This window comes from Uloborus diversus, chromosome 3 (assembly GCF_026930045.1).
Source record: "Uloborus diversus isolate 005 chromosome 3, Udiv.v.3.1, whole genome shotgun sequence".
Taxonomy (NCBI): domain Eukaryota; kingdom Metazoa; phylum Arthropoda; class Arachnida; order Araneae; family Uloboridae; genus Uloborus; species Uloborus diversus.
Window position 1 is genome coordinate 162511945 of NC_072733.1, and position 19899 is coordinate 162531843.

The 19899-nt window shown below is 31.4% G+C and overlaps 1 protein-coding gene across 1 annotated transcript in view; it reads right to left on the reverse strand.

Annotated features, from left to right (window-relative positions):
* LOC129218316 (protein FAM91A1-like) overlaps positions 1-19899 on the reverse strand; it is a 78855-nt gene that overhangs the window by 24119 nt on the left and 34837 nt on the right. The window contains exons 9-14 of the mRNA XM_054852552.1: positions 18734-18840; positions 10969-11007; positions 7670-7782; positions 5738-5826; positions 3290-3387; positions 1675-1761 (exon numbers count right to left, since the gene is read on the reverse strand). Of these exons, the coding sequence (XP_054708527.1) occupies positions 1675-1761; positions 3290-3387; positions 5738-5826; positions 7670-7782; positions 10969-11007; positions 18734-18840 (533 nt within the window). The remainder of the gene's footprint in view (positions 1-1674; positions 1762-3289; positions 3388-5737; positions 5827-7669; positions 7783-10968; positions 11008-18733; positions 18841-19899) is intronic.

A 19899-nucleotide genomic window follows, 5' to 3' on the forward strand; every position in this document is an offset into this window, starting at 1 on the left:
TCAAATTAAAATCACAATGACTCAACTGAACGCAGTTTTAAATTATAAATTATTAAATTAACAGAATGAAACAGAATTTAAAGCTAAATTATGCAATTTTTAATCACATAGTTGTAGGTGAAGTAAAATATGACCGTTTTCCCTGACATTTGTAAACCAGTTTCATAGCACATTCAGCTTTTCTATCTTTTCCATCATGGTTTTGCTTCTTACTTCGCTTTGTTTTCAATCTCGACACAATTCTTTAATAGTTTACAAAGTAATTTCAACAATGGAGGTCCTACATCAATGCCTGCAACATGTCCAGTGACTGAATTTTTTTAGGTGCAAAAGAAAGTTTTCTTAGGGGGAGTCTGTGGTTACTGGGGGGGGGGGGGCGAACTTTCTGTAGCTTCATTCCTAGAAAAATTTTGAACTGCTATTGAAAACCACAAAATGCTACATGGAAAGTTAGTCTCGTCAGGGTTTGCCTATGTATTTCTGTTAATTCAGGCACAAAAACGGGGAAAAAATTAAGTTTATGAAAAATTGATAACAATAAACGAAGACGCTGATTACAATATCCAACTTTTTTAACGTGTGTTAAGATACAAGTGTTCCGGGACTTCGTGATTCTGATAACATTAAGCGAATGATAACATTAACCGAGATCACATTAAGCAGCGCCTACTGTATTAGTTTTTTATTCCCACATTAAATTCGGTATCAATGTATTAAGTAGTCCAAATTTAGTTCTAATATTTAAAAGGTGCATGCAAATTTTCTAGATTCTGACTGACCCACCAAGACTTATGCCCCCCCCCCGATTGAAATATACAAAATATACCACTATTTGGTACATTTCAGTTACATGAGTTTCAAAAATGGGAAAGTTGCACTCTTGATATACATGAGAACCATGTTTCAATTTTTTTCCTCGAAAATCAAGTTTATATCATTCTCTCTTTAGTTAATCATGAAATTATCGAAACATTAAGCAGAAGTCTGAATGTTTAATGTTATTTTTATACTTACATAAATTAACATTAATTTTCCCTCATGTAAAAATGGTACGACCCATTAAAAGCAATTTTTTTCTCATAGCAGAACTATTCAAACCACTAAACCCTAAAGTAAGAGAAAACAACGTCAAAAAAGCACAAGTTGCAAATTGCAGCAGACATGTGTTTCGGCGTTACAGGGAACGCATTTTTCAATGCAAAAAGTAATGAGCTTATGGATGAAAAAACATCTGGCAAAAGCCAAGAGCAGATAAGCATGCAGCTTAAAAGTTAAAAATAGTGGATTAGCGAAAAACCAATGAGAAAATTATAAACTGATAAGGAACCAATAGGAATGCAAGCAAAATCCAAGAGCTATCTCTGAGGTACAGAAAAACCCAAAAGAAAGAATTCAATTGGACAAAGATTAAGCCAAAGCTTAAACAAAAAGATGTCAATAACCGTGAACTGCAAGAAAGGAAAAGCTGAATGGAAGAATAAAACAACAGGAAATAAAATAAACAGAAACAAAAACTAAACCCTAGTTTAAATTTAAAAAAAGGAAGGTAAGGGATATTTTTTAATTTTTTTCTTTAATTTAATTATCTTTTTAAACAACCTTGTATGCTCCAAACATTTAAATATTTTACAGAAAGAGAAAAAACGAAACACACACAAGTCATATACACGATACCTTTAAAAGTTCAACCAAAAAACTATCCAGAGATTCATCTGATAACTTTCCAACTTCAAACATTGTAACAGCATGACTTTTCAATCCCTAAAAAAAAATATTTGCTCAAAAGAATTAAAAATATTTATAATGCAACAACAAATCACAAGTAATGACTTGTTAATAAATTTCAAAATAGAATGAAGAAGTATGAAAAATAATCTCAGATGATGTGTGATATAAAAATTGACATTTCAAATTAAAAGTAGTTTCACAGAAACATCGAATGAGTTTGATAATTCCTCAATCAGCAGTTTTTTTCATTATTAAACACAACGTTGATTTTTTGACGATAACTACAAAGACAAAATAACACTGAGTAAAGGTCTAATTCTTTTAGAAAACTATTTTCAGGGAAAGAAATTTTTTCTTTGTTGCTATAATCTGCACATGTTAAGCATTTGAAAACAGGTACACTTTTTTTAACACTAATTTACACCCCTGAGATTCAAGGTCATGAGGGTAAGAATTCCCAATAATTACTTGGGTTTTTAAAACAAAATCTATCTTCTTGTTTTTCAAAAAAATTTTTACAAGTTCTTTACAGCTGAAAACAGCAAGGGGATTCCCTTGTATCATGGGAAATAAAATGTGATGCCATTTTTGCCATCTGTTAATGAGAAATGGCATTTTGTGTTTGGATAATGGAGGTAAAACTTTATTGTGTGATGTAATTCCTTATCCCCCTCAAACGAACAAAAACACAATATTTAAAAAAAAATATACTTAAACAATTGATATTTGAGACACTTGTGAAAGAAATAGTAAATAAATAAATATATACTTTTAATTGAAACAAGTTATTAAGTAACATAAACAGTCACACAAGGTGAGTGACATGCCACGGAGATGAGAATTCACATTTCTGTGAACAAATATACGAAAGTAAAAATTATTATTGAAAAATGGTTGGCAGGTTTGAATACATATTTTTGATGAAATTAACAAACATGGTTAAATGAATTGATCCTTAAAGGTTTTGCTGTAAAAGGCCAGTGACAGAAAAACTACACTTTTTGAAGAATGACCCAGAACGAAAAGGTTACAAAAACTAATCATGGCAAAAGGTTCACTGGTCATGTACATTTCTTAACATCAGACGCATGCTTGTGGATTGCATACACCTGAAGTTATTTTTTTATTTTTTTCAATCAGCAAAAAGTAAAAGTGCAATAAAACATGCAGACATTAAAGTATGCATTATAAATATTTTATTTTATTCTAAATAGTATATAAAAATTCTTATTTCCAAAAATTTTGGTACCTATTAGACTCAAAATATATTCTAAAAATTTTGACATTCAGTATTCCTCCGATTTAGTATCAAACAACTTTTAGTCGCTCTTAGATTTTCAGATTTTATTAAAATAAAAATAAAAAAAAATATTTTCTTTCATTGCATTTTAATGTTCACAGGATTGAACATTAGGATACAGTGGATTAGATTGAAGTTGAAAATTAGGATTATGAATCTCAAATTTTCAACATCACAGGAATTTTTTTAAAGAATAATCAATGTATATAAATTAGAATTATAAGCGTTTAATATAAATTGAACGCTCAAAATATTTCTTACTGGTGATAAATTTCCCATCATCAAAAAAGCAGTCAAAGTTGAATCAAAGAGAAATCCAATCCGTTTTGAAGGCACACTACCAAGAGCAGCTGAGGAGACTTGAATATGGAGAAAAAAAAAAAAAAAAAAGAAACTAATCAGGTTATATTTTAAGAACAGGGCTTTAAAACACATAACATGTTCTTAATATCTCACATAATGGATCAATACATATACAAGGTGAGTATAAACTTTTGGGTAAAACTTTAAGGGGTGACAGTATGCATCAAGACAAACAATATTAAATAAAACTAAGGGTCCCAAATATTTTCCGAAAGAGATATGAGCCATTACAGTTTTTAGGGGTCCAATGTTTCAAATGATTATAAAAGATGGAAAAATAGGTTGATTCCTTTGCAATATTTGCAAAAATAATCCTTTATAAAAGTATTTTCTTGAAAATAAATTTTAATGATAAGTTAAAAAATGCTGATAGAGGGCACTTTGGCGTTTTGAACAACTATTTTTTTAGTTACTTTCTGCATCTTATTAAATAATTTTTAAAACTTAAACTTAAATTTTGAGCTCAAAATCTGAATTGTTGGAGTAATAAAGTAGCATTTAATTATTCCCAGGGAGTCTGATTCCAATTTTATTACTAAACACAGTTCAATTTAAGCTATGTAATCACTCTCAATGGTTCAGATTTTGAGCTAAAAATTTAAAGTTTTAAACCATTTAATGAGATACAAAAAGTGATGGTTAAAAACAGTTGTTTGTTACTGCGAAGTCAAAAGGACTCACGCCGTATACAGCATGTCCACGTTTAACATGCAAGACCTCTATTTTCGCAGCCATTAGTCAAAGTTGCATACTTCTAATTGCAAAAATGGTCAAAACTCTATACAGAGTTAAGATATGATACGTTTTAAGCGACAAAAAATAAGTGAAAAGATAAAAAATCTAATTTTTTATATGTTTTCCTAATCCCTTACATAACCACTTAGGGAAATCAAAAGCATAAAAAAACAATTTGAACACAAAAAGTTACGTGATAACCGATCTGTCTGGTATATTGCAAATAGTTCTGCCTTAGCCCTGGCTTAGAGGTGGTAACTTACTGCTGAATACCAACCCTTGCCTTCAATTTTTTGAATTGAACCACACCATGCTGTGGGCACTGGCTGGTGAGATAAATTCACTTTATCTGCAGGTTTGTTGGCGCTCTCAGCTTCAATGAGACGATATCTGTCTCCAGCTTGGTTCACTATTCCAGACTCATGAGTTCTAACAAGAATGAAACTGCAGTCTCTGAATGTGATAACAGGGATGTCAGGTATATTGCATACATATAATTTAGTGTTACTTTCACCCATAGATGACTGAGGAGAAAACAAATCCTTGAATTCAATAATAAATCTTACATAATGGATTTTAATGGATTATTTTTTCAAGAAAAAAAAGTTGACTTAATGCCATTTGAAAAATGTTTATTTTATAATTTATTTAAATTTCATAAAATAAAGACCCCAAAAACTATTTTAAAACATAGGGATAAACACAGTAGCAGAAACAGAGCAACGTCTGTCCCGGATTCTTGAGGAGGTCTGCAGGCTTTTTCTGAATTTGAAAGTTTTTTTTAAAATCACTTTTTAAACAAAACGATCGAATTTAGAGTAGAAAATACAGTTGAAGCTGAAAATGAAAGAAAAAGTAAAAACAAAATACAGAATGGAGGCAAGGCGCTAAGTTTCTAGTCCATGGGCATATCCAGAGGTGGGGCAGCTGCTCCTATATATACTAAATGCAATTGCATTTTATAAGGGAAAACAACAAAATGCACAATTACAAGGTCTCTAAAGTCCTTGGGGAAGGATTGACGCTCCATCCCTCCCCGCGAGCAAGAGTAACGGATCTGTCCCCCTTCATTTTGAGCTGGATACGGATTTGTTACAGTTCTCTGGTATTTGTGAAGCTTGTTAAGTGCTTGTATAAAATAGAATATAGAAATCTATACAGAATAATTTTTTAATTTATTATTTTATTTTCAGGCATCTCTTGAGGATGATTCATAATAGCTGCTAGGGCTAACCTTGTGCTAGTTCACTTAGCAGGCTATTTTTGGATTTTTAATCAGCATCATAATTGAAAAGAATTCTGCTACTGGGGGGGGGGGGGGGTGTCTGAACAGCAAAAAGTGAGGACAGATCACAAATTGGGGATGTTTAGTCACTTTAGATAACCAAGATTATTACAGGAAATTCAAAAACTAGAATATCTCTTACGCTGGAACAAGTTTCATAAAAATGACTGAAAGTAAAATATCATGGAAAAGTAGATGAGTAACAGCAAGGCAATTTTCTTTTGTTCGTGACTGCAATTGTTTGTGACAATAAATAAGACTGCATGCAGCAATGAGAACAAAAAGCCTTTTTTTTAATTTGAATAATCAGAAAATAAACACAATACCTTGATCAGTCGAATCAGATTCAGATATTGTGTCAGAGGAAATTTCCATTGATTTGATTGTAGTATTAATTTCATCTTCACTTGTTGATCTGCAAAAGCAAGAAAATAAATTGAATAGCAAGGTTTTGATTAAGATGAAAAACGGTTGGAATATTGAAGTTGTAGATATGAACGATTAAACTGAATGCAAAATGAAACAAAGACAAAAATGGGCAGAACAAGTAGAGATTCTGATTTGAATCAATGAAAAATCATTTTTAGTACATTTTTCCTGTAGTAGGCAGTACTTTAAAAGCATTATATGCCAAACTTACAGCAATGACTTGAAATTCTCACATTTAGAGCTTTCGCTATAGATAAATTTGACATTGAATAAAAAAGAAAAAAAGGTGCTGAAATCAGTAACATAAATCCATAAATTTCATATAAGCAAAGGCTTCAAGCAAGAAAGTGCTTATTTTCAATGAGAGATCATGAAAGCTTGGCTTCTGTACTTCATTTCTGTTTTGGTAAAATTTAAGATTGGATGGAATTTAAATTACTTATGCTCAAATATTAGTTATGAAAAATTTAGAGTTCTTGCACTTTTTCTTTTCCTTTTTTAAGAAACTAAGCTCTGCATTCAATGAGTTACACCAGGAAATTGAAATAATTTGTACAACCATAATTGTAGAATTTTGAAGATTACAAAAAACACATAGGCATTCAATTTCAAAAGTCAAGTATAAAAATGTGTAGTACAAGGGTTTTTTTTTTTTTTTTTTGCATGAGTTGTGTACTCGTTCAACTATTCACTCAGTGAATAAGTGAAGTAAATCAGTAAACTTAAAGTTTAAATTTTTACATGGGTGATTTGAGTTTGTCAGTTATTAAAAGAAAAACCTTAGCTAGTTATACATGTGGGAGATATTTTACTACCCCATTTTCCAATGTAATTAGCAAGAACATACCTTGAAGTGCTGAAAAATTAGGCAAATAATTTAGCACCAGCAGTTTTCAGCTATGATGCTTCTTTACAGAAATGAGTAAAGGAAAGTCAAAAAATAGACAATTACAAACACTCTAGTGTCCCTTACAAATGAAGAAACCAAATAAAAAGATCCACTCTAATGTCCACTCTAATACATGAACTAAATCATTAAATATTATCAAAATATGTAGCTTTTTTAGTTGAACAACAGTAATTCCTCTCTGCCCTTGTATCCTTTTTCACATCAGTTTTATCTTACTTGTACTTGATAAACCAGATTGACATTAAACTGATATCATTTTGCTCTACTTTTTTTCAATGTTAGTAAACAAATTAAAATGACTTCTTCGGATCAAAAATCATAATTAAGAAAGTTGCAAGGAGTTGAATTAAATACATTTAAAATATAGTGCCAAATGAATGCATTTCACATATAAGCACTATTTTTTTTTAAGTATTCTTTAATAGTTTTCGATTTACCACTTTTCAAACAAAAGTCATAAATTATGAGCAATTAAACTGTACAAATGGGTTTTTTTAAATTTTTAATGTCACAGAGTAACAAATCAGTAACACACAAAAGAGAAAGCACCACCTCTATATCTGCTATATTTCACCAGCATGATAGTTGATGCAGATTTATAAGGTATTTGGTTGGATTCCATTGTGTGAAAATAAAAGAGTAACCTTTTTTCCATGACATATCCTCCAAAAGTCAATTGCATAGGATAATGTGAAATTTGAGAGAATTATAAAATGAGTCAATTATACCTTAATATATTATGGCAGAAAACATAAATACCAAAGATTATCACAAGTAAAAATGCAAAACAGTAGCAAAACAGGAAAAAGTATTAAAATCTTTCAAATAGAGAAAGGATTTTTTTTTTTTTTAATGTTTAAAATATTCTTGCGTTTGTTTTCTACTTACAAGCTCATAAAATATCTACAAATCTACTTACTTAGATAGAATTAATTTGTCCAAATTTGACTTTCCCCATGATGGATGCAGTGATGATTCTTCTAATCCCTTTTTACGGGCAAATCCCAGACGGCAGTACATGGAAACAGCATTCTGCATTCATTTTTAAAAACAAATATTTTTTTATTTAAATTCTCATTTAACACGTAACTAAAATAACAGGCACTACATTAAGCATTTTTATAAATTTTGAAAAATATACTTACAGCATAAAAAGGTTTTTAAGAAAATAAGAAAAGGTACAATTATTTTCAAGTATTTCCAAATTGTTTAAGAGGATAAAATAAATTAGACAGCAATATTTTTCAATCATTTGTAATAACCAGCAAAGAAGCTCTTGAATTTAAAACATCTTACAGTATATTTTCAGTTGCACGTTGGCAAATACCACTTGTCCTAATAAGGAAGACCATGGAAAGTTTGGTTCATGAGAAAGTTTATTCTGACCCTATAATCCCCACAAACTCCATATGAGAATCAGAACAGATATTACAAGTGATGTGCCTACTTTGAGTCTGGAGTCAGCTGAACATGAGGACAATGAAATAAACTAGTTTTTCTACTCTTATCCCTTTCCATTTGATTTTCTTTTACTGCATTCTTCATTGCACTTTTAATTTTGAGCTTTGAGCTAAAGTGCTGGGTAGCAACTGACATGCAAGTGCTTTGCAATACTTATATTATTGGTGCTGTCCCAGCTATTGAGTACAAAAAGTTAGTTAAGTTTTAACACTAATATTATTAAGTAATTTGAATATAATGGCAATTTACTCACAACATATTACACTTATATGATTACACCTAAAATAAATTTCTCTAACAAACGAAAATTGTCTTTAACTAATAATCTCTACTGTTTAACATGAAGCTTTAGAATGGTCAAATAGTGAAGGAAAAATGATAGGATCTTCCCATACCACATATTGAGCACTGGTCATCTGGATGAAAGACAAAATATAGGTTTTGTTAATAGGAGAATAATGTAAATGGGAGAGAGCCTTAATAGTGCTATTTAAAAAAAAAATATTTGAATTTCAAATTTTCTTCTGCATGACTGCAACTACATTTGAGGTAAGCTCTTGATTTTCCTATGAAATGAAAGGTTCATTTAACTTTAACTCTCTGACGGTCCTGGGTCATGAGTAAGATGTGCAAAATTCTTCCCCATGAAAATTTTTTTTCAATAATTTGCCATGTAAATCAAGTGCCCTACTTTCCATCAATGCCTAGCTATCGCCCTATGCTTCAGACCGTTTGACAACGAACATTTAGCATCAGAAAAATAAGTGTGAAATGCTTTTGAAATGTGCTCAGTAGAGCGTGATAAGATGTTCAAAACCATCAGAGAGTTAATTTCATCTTTCATGTATTTTGACTGCTACATCTTCAGTGACCCTCATCATCAACCACTTAGAAAACTCCATACACTTCCAAGGGGTTAATATTGATAACTTTGAGAAACCCTGTTTAAAGTTGCATCAAGGTGAATAAAAAAGTCACAATAATGATTTAATTAGGATACTTTTTATTTCCTTTCAAAAAATATCCAAAAGACAAATTCAATAAAAACATATAGCATATTACTATACATTTTTATCATTTACACATTTTTTTAATTGATCACTGCAGAGTGAGTCCAATACATATTAATGTATACCAACTATATGTTTTTCATTTATATGCTTTTTTCATGCAGTCCCTTCCAGGGGCGAATACATTAAACCACTTTAGAAGAGGTCATGCTGAAGAATGACATTCCCCTCCCCCCTAACAAACCTACGGTTCTGGGTACAAAAAAATTTCTGAAACTGCTTTGGTGTCAATAAAAAGCACCAAATCAGCCAGGAATGAGACACTTAATTGGAGATAAACATTGCAAATTGATTTTATAAGCAATGAAACAAAGTAGTAGTTCAAATATTTACTTTCAAAAATAGTAAATTAATTGAAAATTTGCTCTAATCATTTAAATTTTATGCAGAAAGTGTTTGAACACAATGTCAGCAGATACTGTTGTCGACGGTTTAGGGGGGTCCTGCCCCCTGACCCCCACCCCCCTTGTATCTGATATTGGTCCCTTCAAAAACGTATAAAGGGTGCTTCACTACATTTTATGTAATACAAATTTATAGCTTTTCATGGCTTCTCTAACTTTAACCTTTAAAACATACATAAATTTTAACACATAAAAGAATTTTTTCTGTAAGATAAATTGACATTTCTTCTATTTTTATACAAACGTTGTCAGAAAACATTAGAAGCCCTCAACTCTGCCGTGGGAACGTAAAAAGCAGTATCTGCAATTTTTTTTTTTTTTTTGCATTCTTGTTATCAACTGAACTTTGGTTTTATTGTGCAAGCTAGGTTGTTTGGTTCACCCTGAAAATAAAGCACAAAAAACAACCCATCAAATTCCAACATTTCACTATTGTTAGTATGGAATCCAAAATGCTTTTGATCAAATTTCTCAAAAAATAAATTAATGCAGATACCCTTCCCACAGCAGAAGTAATTATTAAAAGTTTCAGTAAAAATTGCCTTAAAAAGTGCAATCTCAATGCCAATCTAATCAATATAGGGTTCACCAGACAAGGATTAGTTTTATACTTACTTGACTAAGCTTGATGCAGCAAAATCAATAAAGATTTGCTTGAATTCAATTTATGATTTGAAATATATCTCATATTAAAAGATATGCCCTTCACAGTAAGCAAACTTCTTAATTGCAAATCCAATTGAACAATTAAATTGAAGAACAAAGTGTAACAATTTAAAAATTAAATGTAAAATTTTAAGGTTGGAAATGCTATGCCAAATTTAAGTAGTTTGTTAAAATGGTCAACACCTCTTTTGCATACCACATAAGGAAAACTTTTATTGCTAAAACTATATTGAAAGGTTCACGAATTTAGTCAGTTTGAAACTAAAAAAATGTTTTGATTGATAACATATCGTCGTCTCAGAGCAACAATAAGACATCCAATTCCAGGATTAACAGTAAGATATCCTACTGTTGCTCTAAGGTGACGATGCATGCATTTACTCAACTTAAGCAGTTTATACCTATACTTTATACAAAATATTAATATTATAAATAACTACTTTGTTTTTTATTTTTGTTTATTCAGATGATTTTAAAACAATCCTTAGAAAAACCATGTGGTCTTTAAGTTATTAGCAAATTTTTCTGGTACAATACAAAATAACAAATAAGTTCTAAACAATGTATCATGAAAATGTTGCTTGACTTTTAAAGAAAGGTTCTAAGTACATATTTACCTTTACAAGATCAAGATCAACTTGAAGAATGTTTGAAAGCTAAAACAATAACGTTAAATTAGAAACAAGTACGATTTTTTTAAATTGGTTCAAAAATCACACATAAACATTTTTATATCAGTTAAGAGAACTTTTATAATCATTATAAAAAGGTTAAACTTCACATTGCCAAAGATGGCAATCAAAATCAACTAAGAACAAATTTTAGAAAAGAAAGGGAAAGTGCAAACTTATTATTAAGTTTTGAAGCATAAAAATTGAACTAATGTTTTAGGGTACATCACTCTATTTCAGCGTTTCTTAAATTGTGTTTCGCAGAATCCCAGGGTTCCATGAAATTCTCTCAGGGATTTCATGACACTTGCATGTTTTTATTCCATATCTTTCAAATTTGTCGCTTAAAAAATCGATAAAAACGCTTTCCCAAAAAAATTAATTTACTTTTTCTTTTGTATACTAATCTGAGCTTTATTACCCATCAGGGTTAGCCACTATAGGAACAATTTCATTTGTGGCCTGAAATTGTGCCTTTAAAAGATTCGACTTCGATATTTTTCCAAGATGAGTCATAAAGCACCTCTTTCTCACTTGTAAACTTTTCAATTCGAAATGATTCCGGAAGAAGCTACTGATCCCCTAATATCACCAAAGATAGTTTAAATGTGACTTCAATGTTGTTGTGTCCTTCAAACTTGTAGAAGGACACCTCAAACGGCCTTTTCCGCTCCATTACCAAATATTGCCTAAAATTACGATTTTTGACCTAAATTTCAAACATTCTACTATTAATACTATCCACTCTCTCAGTATCTATGGCAGCAGTTGAAAGCACAATTTTAACACTTAATGCATGAGGAACAATTTAAGTCAACATAACATACAGTGATATCAAAGTTTGATTTATAAATAACTTTTAAAACTGTTGTAAAACAAGAGATATTTTAGTTTTTAAAGTTTCAAAAACTTTTTCTTTGTAAATTTTAGTGAATTATTAACACTATTGTGGGGTAAAACACATCAGTATTTCTTTTCCGAACTAAGAAAATATTTTAATCATATAACTCATGCATAAATTCTGAGGTTATTTATCCCTTTTAAAAATACTCAGAATCACAAATACGCATAGGCGTCTCGTACAAGGGGGCAATTACCCTCTCACTTTCAAAAGTAAAGGAACTTTGCCCCTCCACTTTTCTAAGTTCAAAACTAATTGGTTGAGTGATGACCTATTCACGTATTTAAAGAAAGAACTGACTTAATAAGTGCTTGTTTTATGCTTTTTTCATGTTATTATTTCGTAAAAATTAAAATGGAACTTTGACTTTGTAGGAGGGAATCTTCTGTGGCCATTTGGTCCATCTTTTTGAGTTGTTTCTTGAATTTTTGGAAGAAGGTCAATTCATTAATAATGACGGTAAAAGTTCAATTGCCCAAATTTTGAAGAAAAAATTTAGCTTTAAGGGTGTTTTGCCCACCAAACCTGCCCCCCCAACACATCCTTTGCCCCCCCCCCACATTTTGGGGCACCAGCCGCCTATGCAAATAGGAGTGCTTTGGTGTTTTATGATTATATATAACAATTAGCAGTAAGCAGTAATTACCACGGTCTATAATGAAGTTTATTTAATTATCAATTTAGCAACAAATGGTTGTGATAGTCTCATTGAGATAAGAACCTGGGCTAACTCTAAAACAGAACCTTGGCTAAGCTACTGCAAACTATTGACAAAAAAACTAAGGATTCCACAAAAAAAGTGAGCATTTAAAAGGGTTCCACTGATCAAAGAAATTAAGAAATGCTACTCTATTCCATCAGAGGAAGCACTTTTTGCATTTAATAGAACTACAGTGGCGTACCTAGCTTGGGTGTCACCCGGGACGGTAATTTGTGGTGTCACCCCCCCCCCCTATAAGCGGAAAAAAAAAAAACAATATTCTATGTAAACATGTAATTCATACAATTTTCAGAATCCTGATCCTGAGTATAGTATTAACTGCATGATGTGGGGTGGGAAAAAGGGGGCTGGGGATTCACGCCCCCCCTAGATTTTTTCAAATTTGTAGTCTTAAAAATGCATTTTAGCTTCATATTTTTCAAACACTTGCAATTCAACTTTAGATGTCACACCTCCCATCCTGACGGGTAACACCTAGGGCCTACCCTCCCCGCCCCCTGCAGTGACACCGCTGAATTACAGCACTAAATGTATTTATGAAAAAAATTAAGACATTAGGAGATTTATTTTAAAAATACAATGGCCATGAAATTTTCATAGGAGGAAAAGTTACAGGTCGGGTGTAGATCTGAAATAATCAACTTCTTAAAGATCTTTTGCAGAACAAAAAAGGAATACAACATATCAGTTCAGAAGTGATCAACAGCAATTAAAACCAAAGTTTTGAAAGTAATAGGAGCATTATGAAAAATCCATTTAAAAAAAATCATTCCTATTAACTTGATTGGCATAACAAATTAAAATCGGGAATTCAAATAACAAAATTAAATTATATAATAATTTTATGAGTTAGTTCCAAATGAAAAAAAAAATAAAATAAATCACAAAATTCAAGGGCTAAAGACATTTTGACGTTTGACAAAATGTCTTCAAGTAGTTTTCTAGGGTGTACGAACAATTCGGGTGAATTTTCCTACTTTTCAAATGTTAGTTTGTATCATTTCTGAAGCTTGACAACAAACATAAGGGTTAAACCTTTCATTCAGTGCAGTTCTTCTACATAAACAAAAAATTAAGTTTTCAAGCATCCGAAATGATATAAACAAACATTTAAAAAGTGGGTTCGACAGTAAGTGTATGCAGTTCTGATTGGCCAGCATGTTCTTCAGATTTGAAACCAGTAAAACTTTTTTGGGAAATTCAAAACAGAAAAGTTGTTTCATCAGTAAATGGTTTCATAGTTAGAAAGCGCTCTTCCGGGGGAGTAAGAGAAACCATTCTGGTTTTGAATTTATAAGTTGGTAGAATACATGTATGAATCAATTAAAATTACTATGTAGCAAAACATATCAGGGAAAAAAATTGATTTTGAAAGATCATGTCACAAGAAAAGGAAATTTAAAATAAGAGAATCTGGTGGTGGAATGGGAAATGACTGTTTTAATGATACAGTGAAATAAAACAGGGGATCATTATTGCTGAGTGAAAATTAGTGAAGAGCAGGATTGTTTCGATAAAATTATTTTTATAAAATTCTGCTAAAGATAAGTACTATTATGTATAAATTGTAATACTTGAGAACATTTAAAATGCTTGTTGTCAGTTGTTATTTTATGACAATGTTTGCTTAATTTGATCAAAGTAGAACATAAAAAAAATTGTTTATTGCACACATGGTCCTGAAACGGAATGAGATGAGCAGACCAGAATACTATCCTGTTCCGCCCTATCTGAAAAGAAAAGAAAAGAAAATGGAAAAAGAAACTTGCAATAATGATAATGAAACTAAAGAAGGATCAGTAGGAGATTATTCATGTTTGTCGTTAGAAGATTTTTATTCCACATCAAATGAAGACTGGGCAGCAAGAAAAAACGATCTTGTATGGAGGACAACTAATGTGCCAGTGTGGACAGTGACGATGGTGAGGCAGCATTAGGGATGTAATATTTCCAAAAATTTTGAAGTGGTGGAAAAAGAACAGTTTTTTACCGGGTTTTCTCGGGAAAAAATTGGAAAAAAATGGAAAATTTTATTTTTTTATGAATAAAAATAGGGTTTCTTAATAGCTCTGTGTTTTTTGAAACATGCAAAAGGCATTAAAAATATACGCTATCCACACATCTCCTTTTTCTGCTTGGCGGAATACACATAAAGTTTAATTAGAAAATATAAAAAAAACTTTTTGTTTTATCACTGAGAGCTTTCATGGTCAAACACCAGAAATAAGTCAAGTGGACGTTCAACCAATAACATTGGGTAATGTTTGTCTAATCATAACAATTACATTTTATATCTTAGATTGCCTTTGAAACTTGAAATATTAATTGAAATTTTTGACTTTCAAACATGATTGATATTGTTTTTCAGAAAAATAATACAATGTAACTTTACTGTCTGAAAATGAAAGCTATTTAGTATTGATTTTTTCCAATCCAGTCTAAGTCCAAATCAAAACAATATATCGGTTTTTCTTTTTCTTTCCAACAGAAACCCCAAGCGAAACCTACGTAATGGTTTCTTAAGCTGAACCAAAACATAAACTGGAGTTTTAGTTTATTCATACGGCCCTGCAAAGCACAGTCATAAAATTAGTCATACCTGCACTTTTGAACAAAACTGAGTTATTATAGCCAAGTTGTTCTCTGTTTCGTATTTTACTTAATAAATAAAATGTTTTTGGGTCATTATTTGATCAGGAACTTTTTTTTTTTTGAAAAAATCTAAAAAAAAAAAAAAAAAAAAAAAAGACGCCTGAATCAAATATATGGAAGAGTCAAACTTCAAAACACAAATCTCAGCTTGAGCCCAACTGCAGATTCCACCTTTGTGCTTAGCATGGCAGTATACAGAGTGCAGCAAAAAAAAGGACAAAGATTGCATCATCGGATGGAAGTAAGGTAATTTCATTTTAATGAGTGCCTTATTTATTTTTGTCTCTCACTTTATTAGAAAATAATTTACTATATATTTCCTAGTTTATGGGTTTTTTGGTTGTTTTACAATTTTAAGCAAAAGACATTCTATTTTAAAGTTGTTTAACCAAGTCAAACGACAGCTCCTTTGCTTGTTGTGCCTTGGCAAACAGTATTTGAAACGGTATGCCATTTCAAGCTGCTTGGAAATGCTGGTTGATGTCCAGAAAGTGTACAAAAACGTACATTGAACATTCCAGTTAATTGTCAGGTTATCCATAAGTAAGTTCAATGAAATCCTTGATTTCCACGAGAGAAAAGTCTTTCGTAAGATGGTCAATTTGTGAGCGATAAGTGTGACTAAGGGAAAAATGGCTCAAACAGAAGTTTTACGAGTTCCAAAAAGTTCAGGGATTCGTATGACTCCAAAGATGACAAAAATGTTTGAGATGGGCTGCAAGTCCACGTTCAACCAGCTCATAACCCCTAGAACCCCCAGGATTTGGCCTGTAGACACCCCAATCACCTTAGAAAATGATAAACATCGCCAAAATCTGAAGTCAGGCTTTGTATGTGATGGAATCAGCACAAACGACAAAAAATCTGTTTTTTTTTTTTTTTTTTTTTGTGGATGAGGGTCATAAAATGAATTAAAAAGTGTACCAGAAGGACATTTTAGAAGCTGTTGCACTTCTGTGGACATAAGAGCACTTCAGAACAGCAATGTAGACTGGACATTTCAATTTGACTCCACACCAGTTTATAAGGCCAAAAAGACTATAGTGGTGCAAGGCGCCTTGTTTTTGACATGATATCATCTTTTGAGTGGACGCTCTACTCTCTAGACCTCAATCCCATTTACTGCACTGTATGGCCTGTTTTAGAGTCAAAGGTCTACCCTAAATTACACATGTTTGAACTCTCTAAACTAATTGCATTATAGAGAATAGAATTGATTAAAGGATTTGCGACCCTTGAATGAAAATTTCAATAAGCAGTTGCATCTCTGTATTACTGCAAAAGGCTACCAGTTTGAAACCAATTAAATTTATTGATTGCTAATAAAAGTCTTCTCATATCAACATTTTTTGTGTTTTTTAATTTATTTGTCTTTAATAAGGTTTCATGGAAAATTGCTTGCCCAGGTTTTTTTTGCTGCACCCTGTACATTTGGTTCGCAGTCAGCAGAAACATAGTTCTGTGATTAAAGTTATGCTTGTTTGTTTTATGAAGAAGGAAAATATAAATTCTTCACTAAGGATATTGGTTTAAGCTTTTTTGCAAAAAGTATACAATTAAACGTTTTTTGATCTATATGCAAATTATATTATCATACAACAACTAGCATTATCAAAGTTATGCAGTATTTTAACACACAAGGGGAAGGGGATTGCATCAGAATTTAAGTATAAAAAATTTCTAACAACTTTTTGCAGAAAATTTCAATTAAAACTTCCTGAAAAATTGAAAAATATCATTTTTTCAATTTTTCTGGAGTAAAAAAACGCCTTCGGAAAAAAAAATTTTTTTTCCGTTTTTTTGGAAATTTTCCGTTTTTTTCCGACTGTTTTCATCTCTAGGGAGCATCAATATTGGAAATTTGTGAACAGTCTTAGTTGCCAATTAAATAAAAATTCTCATCCTTTTACAATTATAATTGGCAAATCCTGTTCTGCCTCATTACTGAAGGCAGAATGGGAAATTAAACTTTTATTTGCATAAATATTTGAAATACTTTTCCAGATAAACTGTATTTTTCTTGTAAGGTACTGAATTAAACATAATAAACAATCTATTGTAACTTGATCAGTGTTTGAAATGATTTTTTATGACTATATTAATTTAGATTTAAACTTAATATCCTGTTCCACTCTGGGTTCCCCCACATGTGAGGAAAAAAAAAGTCCAAAACAAAAAATATTTTTTTAAAACTAGATAGTAAGGGTATGACATTCAATAACTCAAAGAGCTGATATGATTGCAAGATTTTAAGAAAGGCTAAAAATTTGGAAAAAATGCCAGAATTTGTGAAACTTGCATTCGAGTGGGTGTGGCAAAAATAAGTTCTTTTAAGTCCTCTACTGCTAAACAAAACACATAAATGATTGAAAATAATGGTAAATACAAAATTACTGTTATCAAAGCTTACGAAGCACATAGAGAACCAAAACAATTGAGTTTTAAAGGACAGATACCATGGGATTTTGAAAGGTGTAAAAAAATCAGGACTAACTCGCAGAGTGTAAAGCATAGCTCAAATGCTTAAATTTTATGCTGAATTTGAAAAAACTGAGAAATATGCAGAGGGGTCTGCAATATCTAATGCAAAACCGCACTTTTGGGAGCAAGTTTGCTTGATTTGGCACTGAAAAGTTCATTTGGTAATCTTTCGAAGCAATTTGGCACAGTATTTGTGATTGGCGCAGTTTGGTGCACTGGCACATCTCTGCAAGTACAAAAACTGTGCATTGCTGGCTTTTTAACAAAAACCTCAAGAAAATATTCTTTTTTCATCCATTTGTTGGTCCGCTTCTTGTAAATCCATAGTGTCCATGTATACCTCCATGTAAAATAATGTATCAACCACCAAAACTCTTAATATGTTCTGCAGGGCCGTATACAAGGAGGGGGTTCTTAGGATTCAAACTCCCCCCCCCCCCGAAAAGTTTGGTTTGACATTTAAATGTTCGTTTATATTTAAAAATTTCCAATGCAAATATCAATATTAAACCCCTGTCCTGTGGACACCTCTCTATTGCTGACAAAAAAAAATTGTCCCATTAGTGTCCGTATTAGAGGGATTTCACTGGGTTTCTTCTTTCTACTAATAGCTTTTATCGCAACCATAATTTGAATTCAAGACGTCAAAATTCAAATGAATGCCAGGGGCTGGATGCTGGATGTTGTGAGCTGGATACTGTTTTTGCCTAAAAAGGATTGAGCTAAGTTGAGAAGGTTTTTTTTTTATAAATAATTCGATTCTGAGGCACATGGATGCCTGCATTGTAAGCATAGAAAACTAAAATCAAAGGAAGGGACATCATTCTGTGGTCAAGTGAAAACAATAAGCAACTCATAATTGCTCAACTATTACTGCCAAACAATGCAGAAAACATTTCGAAGTAATCCTTATGTAGTGAAATTAATTAAGTCACCATTATTGCAATTTTACAAACCTCTGCTACTGTAGTATGTTCATCTATAGATACAAAGATTTTGTATAAAAGTGTTTCCAAATAATCTCCAAGAACTCGGTTCATCACAAATCCTTCTAGAGGAGGAACTGAAAGAGAAACATACATTATAAGTAATATACCCATTTTCATAAGTAACTTAAACGGCACCTACTACAGTACCAATTAAATTATTTTAGAAAATAACATTCAGTAATTTGATTACCCCAATTTACTGCAAAACCTTTGAATTACTTACAAGAATTTGAAAGGTAGAAACACATTTATGTTGTAATAGTAGTAACATATAGTATCTATTTCAGAAAGACTCATAAGAACATGCACAATTACACAAACTTAGAAATATTTAAAAAATAAAAAATGCTTGCAGTCAAAATACAAGTAAATGAATTCATCAACAAGACAATTACTGCCCACTGTGCAGTTGCAAGATTAATAAGATTAATACAGAGAATTGAACTGTCTACATAAAAATGTTTTAGTGACCATGCATTAACAACAGTTGTGGTAGAGAAATAATCAATTCTTTTTGTCAAAACAGTGCAGTAAAATTCCTTTACAATGAACTTCAAGGAGCTCCATATTTTGTTCCTTACAAAAGGATTTTTTTTTTAATGGAATTCAAATAATGTAGTAGCAATTAAAACAGAGTTGAGCATTTATTTCAGTACAACACATTTTGCTGTGTCGGCACTAGCTGTAATGAGATTTTACTGTATCCCCTTTTTTTGTAGCAACAACTTGGTTATATATTTCATGAGGTTTTAATAGTAATAAGCATTTTTGCTGACAATTTTATCAAACATGCAGACCTTTTTTTGCTTCTAAGGTCTGAAAGCATTCACACTTGTTTCATATTCATCAACAAAAAAAATAAATAAATAAATAAATAAATAAATAAATAAATAAATAAATAAAATAAGTAAAGAAAGAAAGAAATTGTAGTACATCTACCTATTAATATGAGAGCAGAGCAAATACAAACCAGAATTTGACTATAATGCTGCTGTTAGTAATAAATCTGAGGTGATGCTATCAGGACTTTTGAGAAGGTATGTCAGCAAAGTCTGAAACTAGAGTCTGAATTGTGGAGGGGAATTGCTTTGAATTGGAATAGTGTAGATTAGAGAGGATAAGTTTATAGGAGG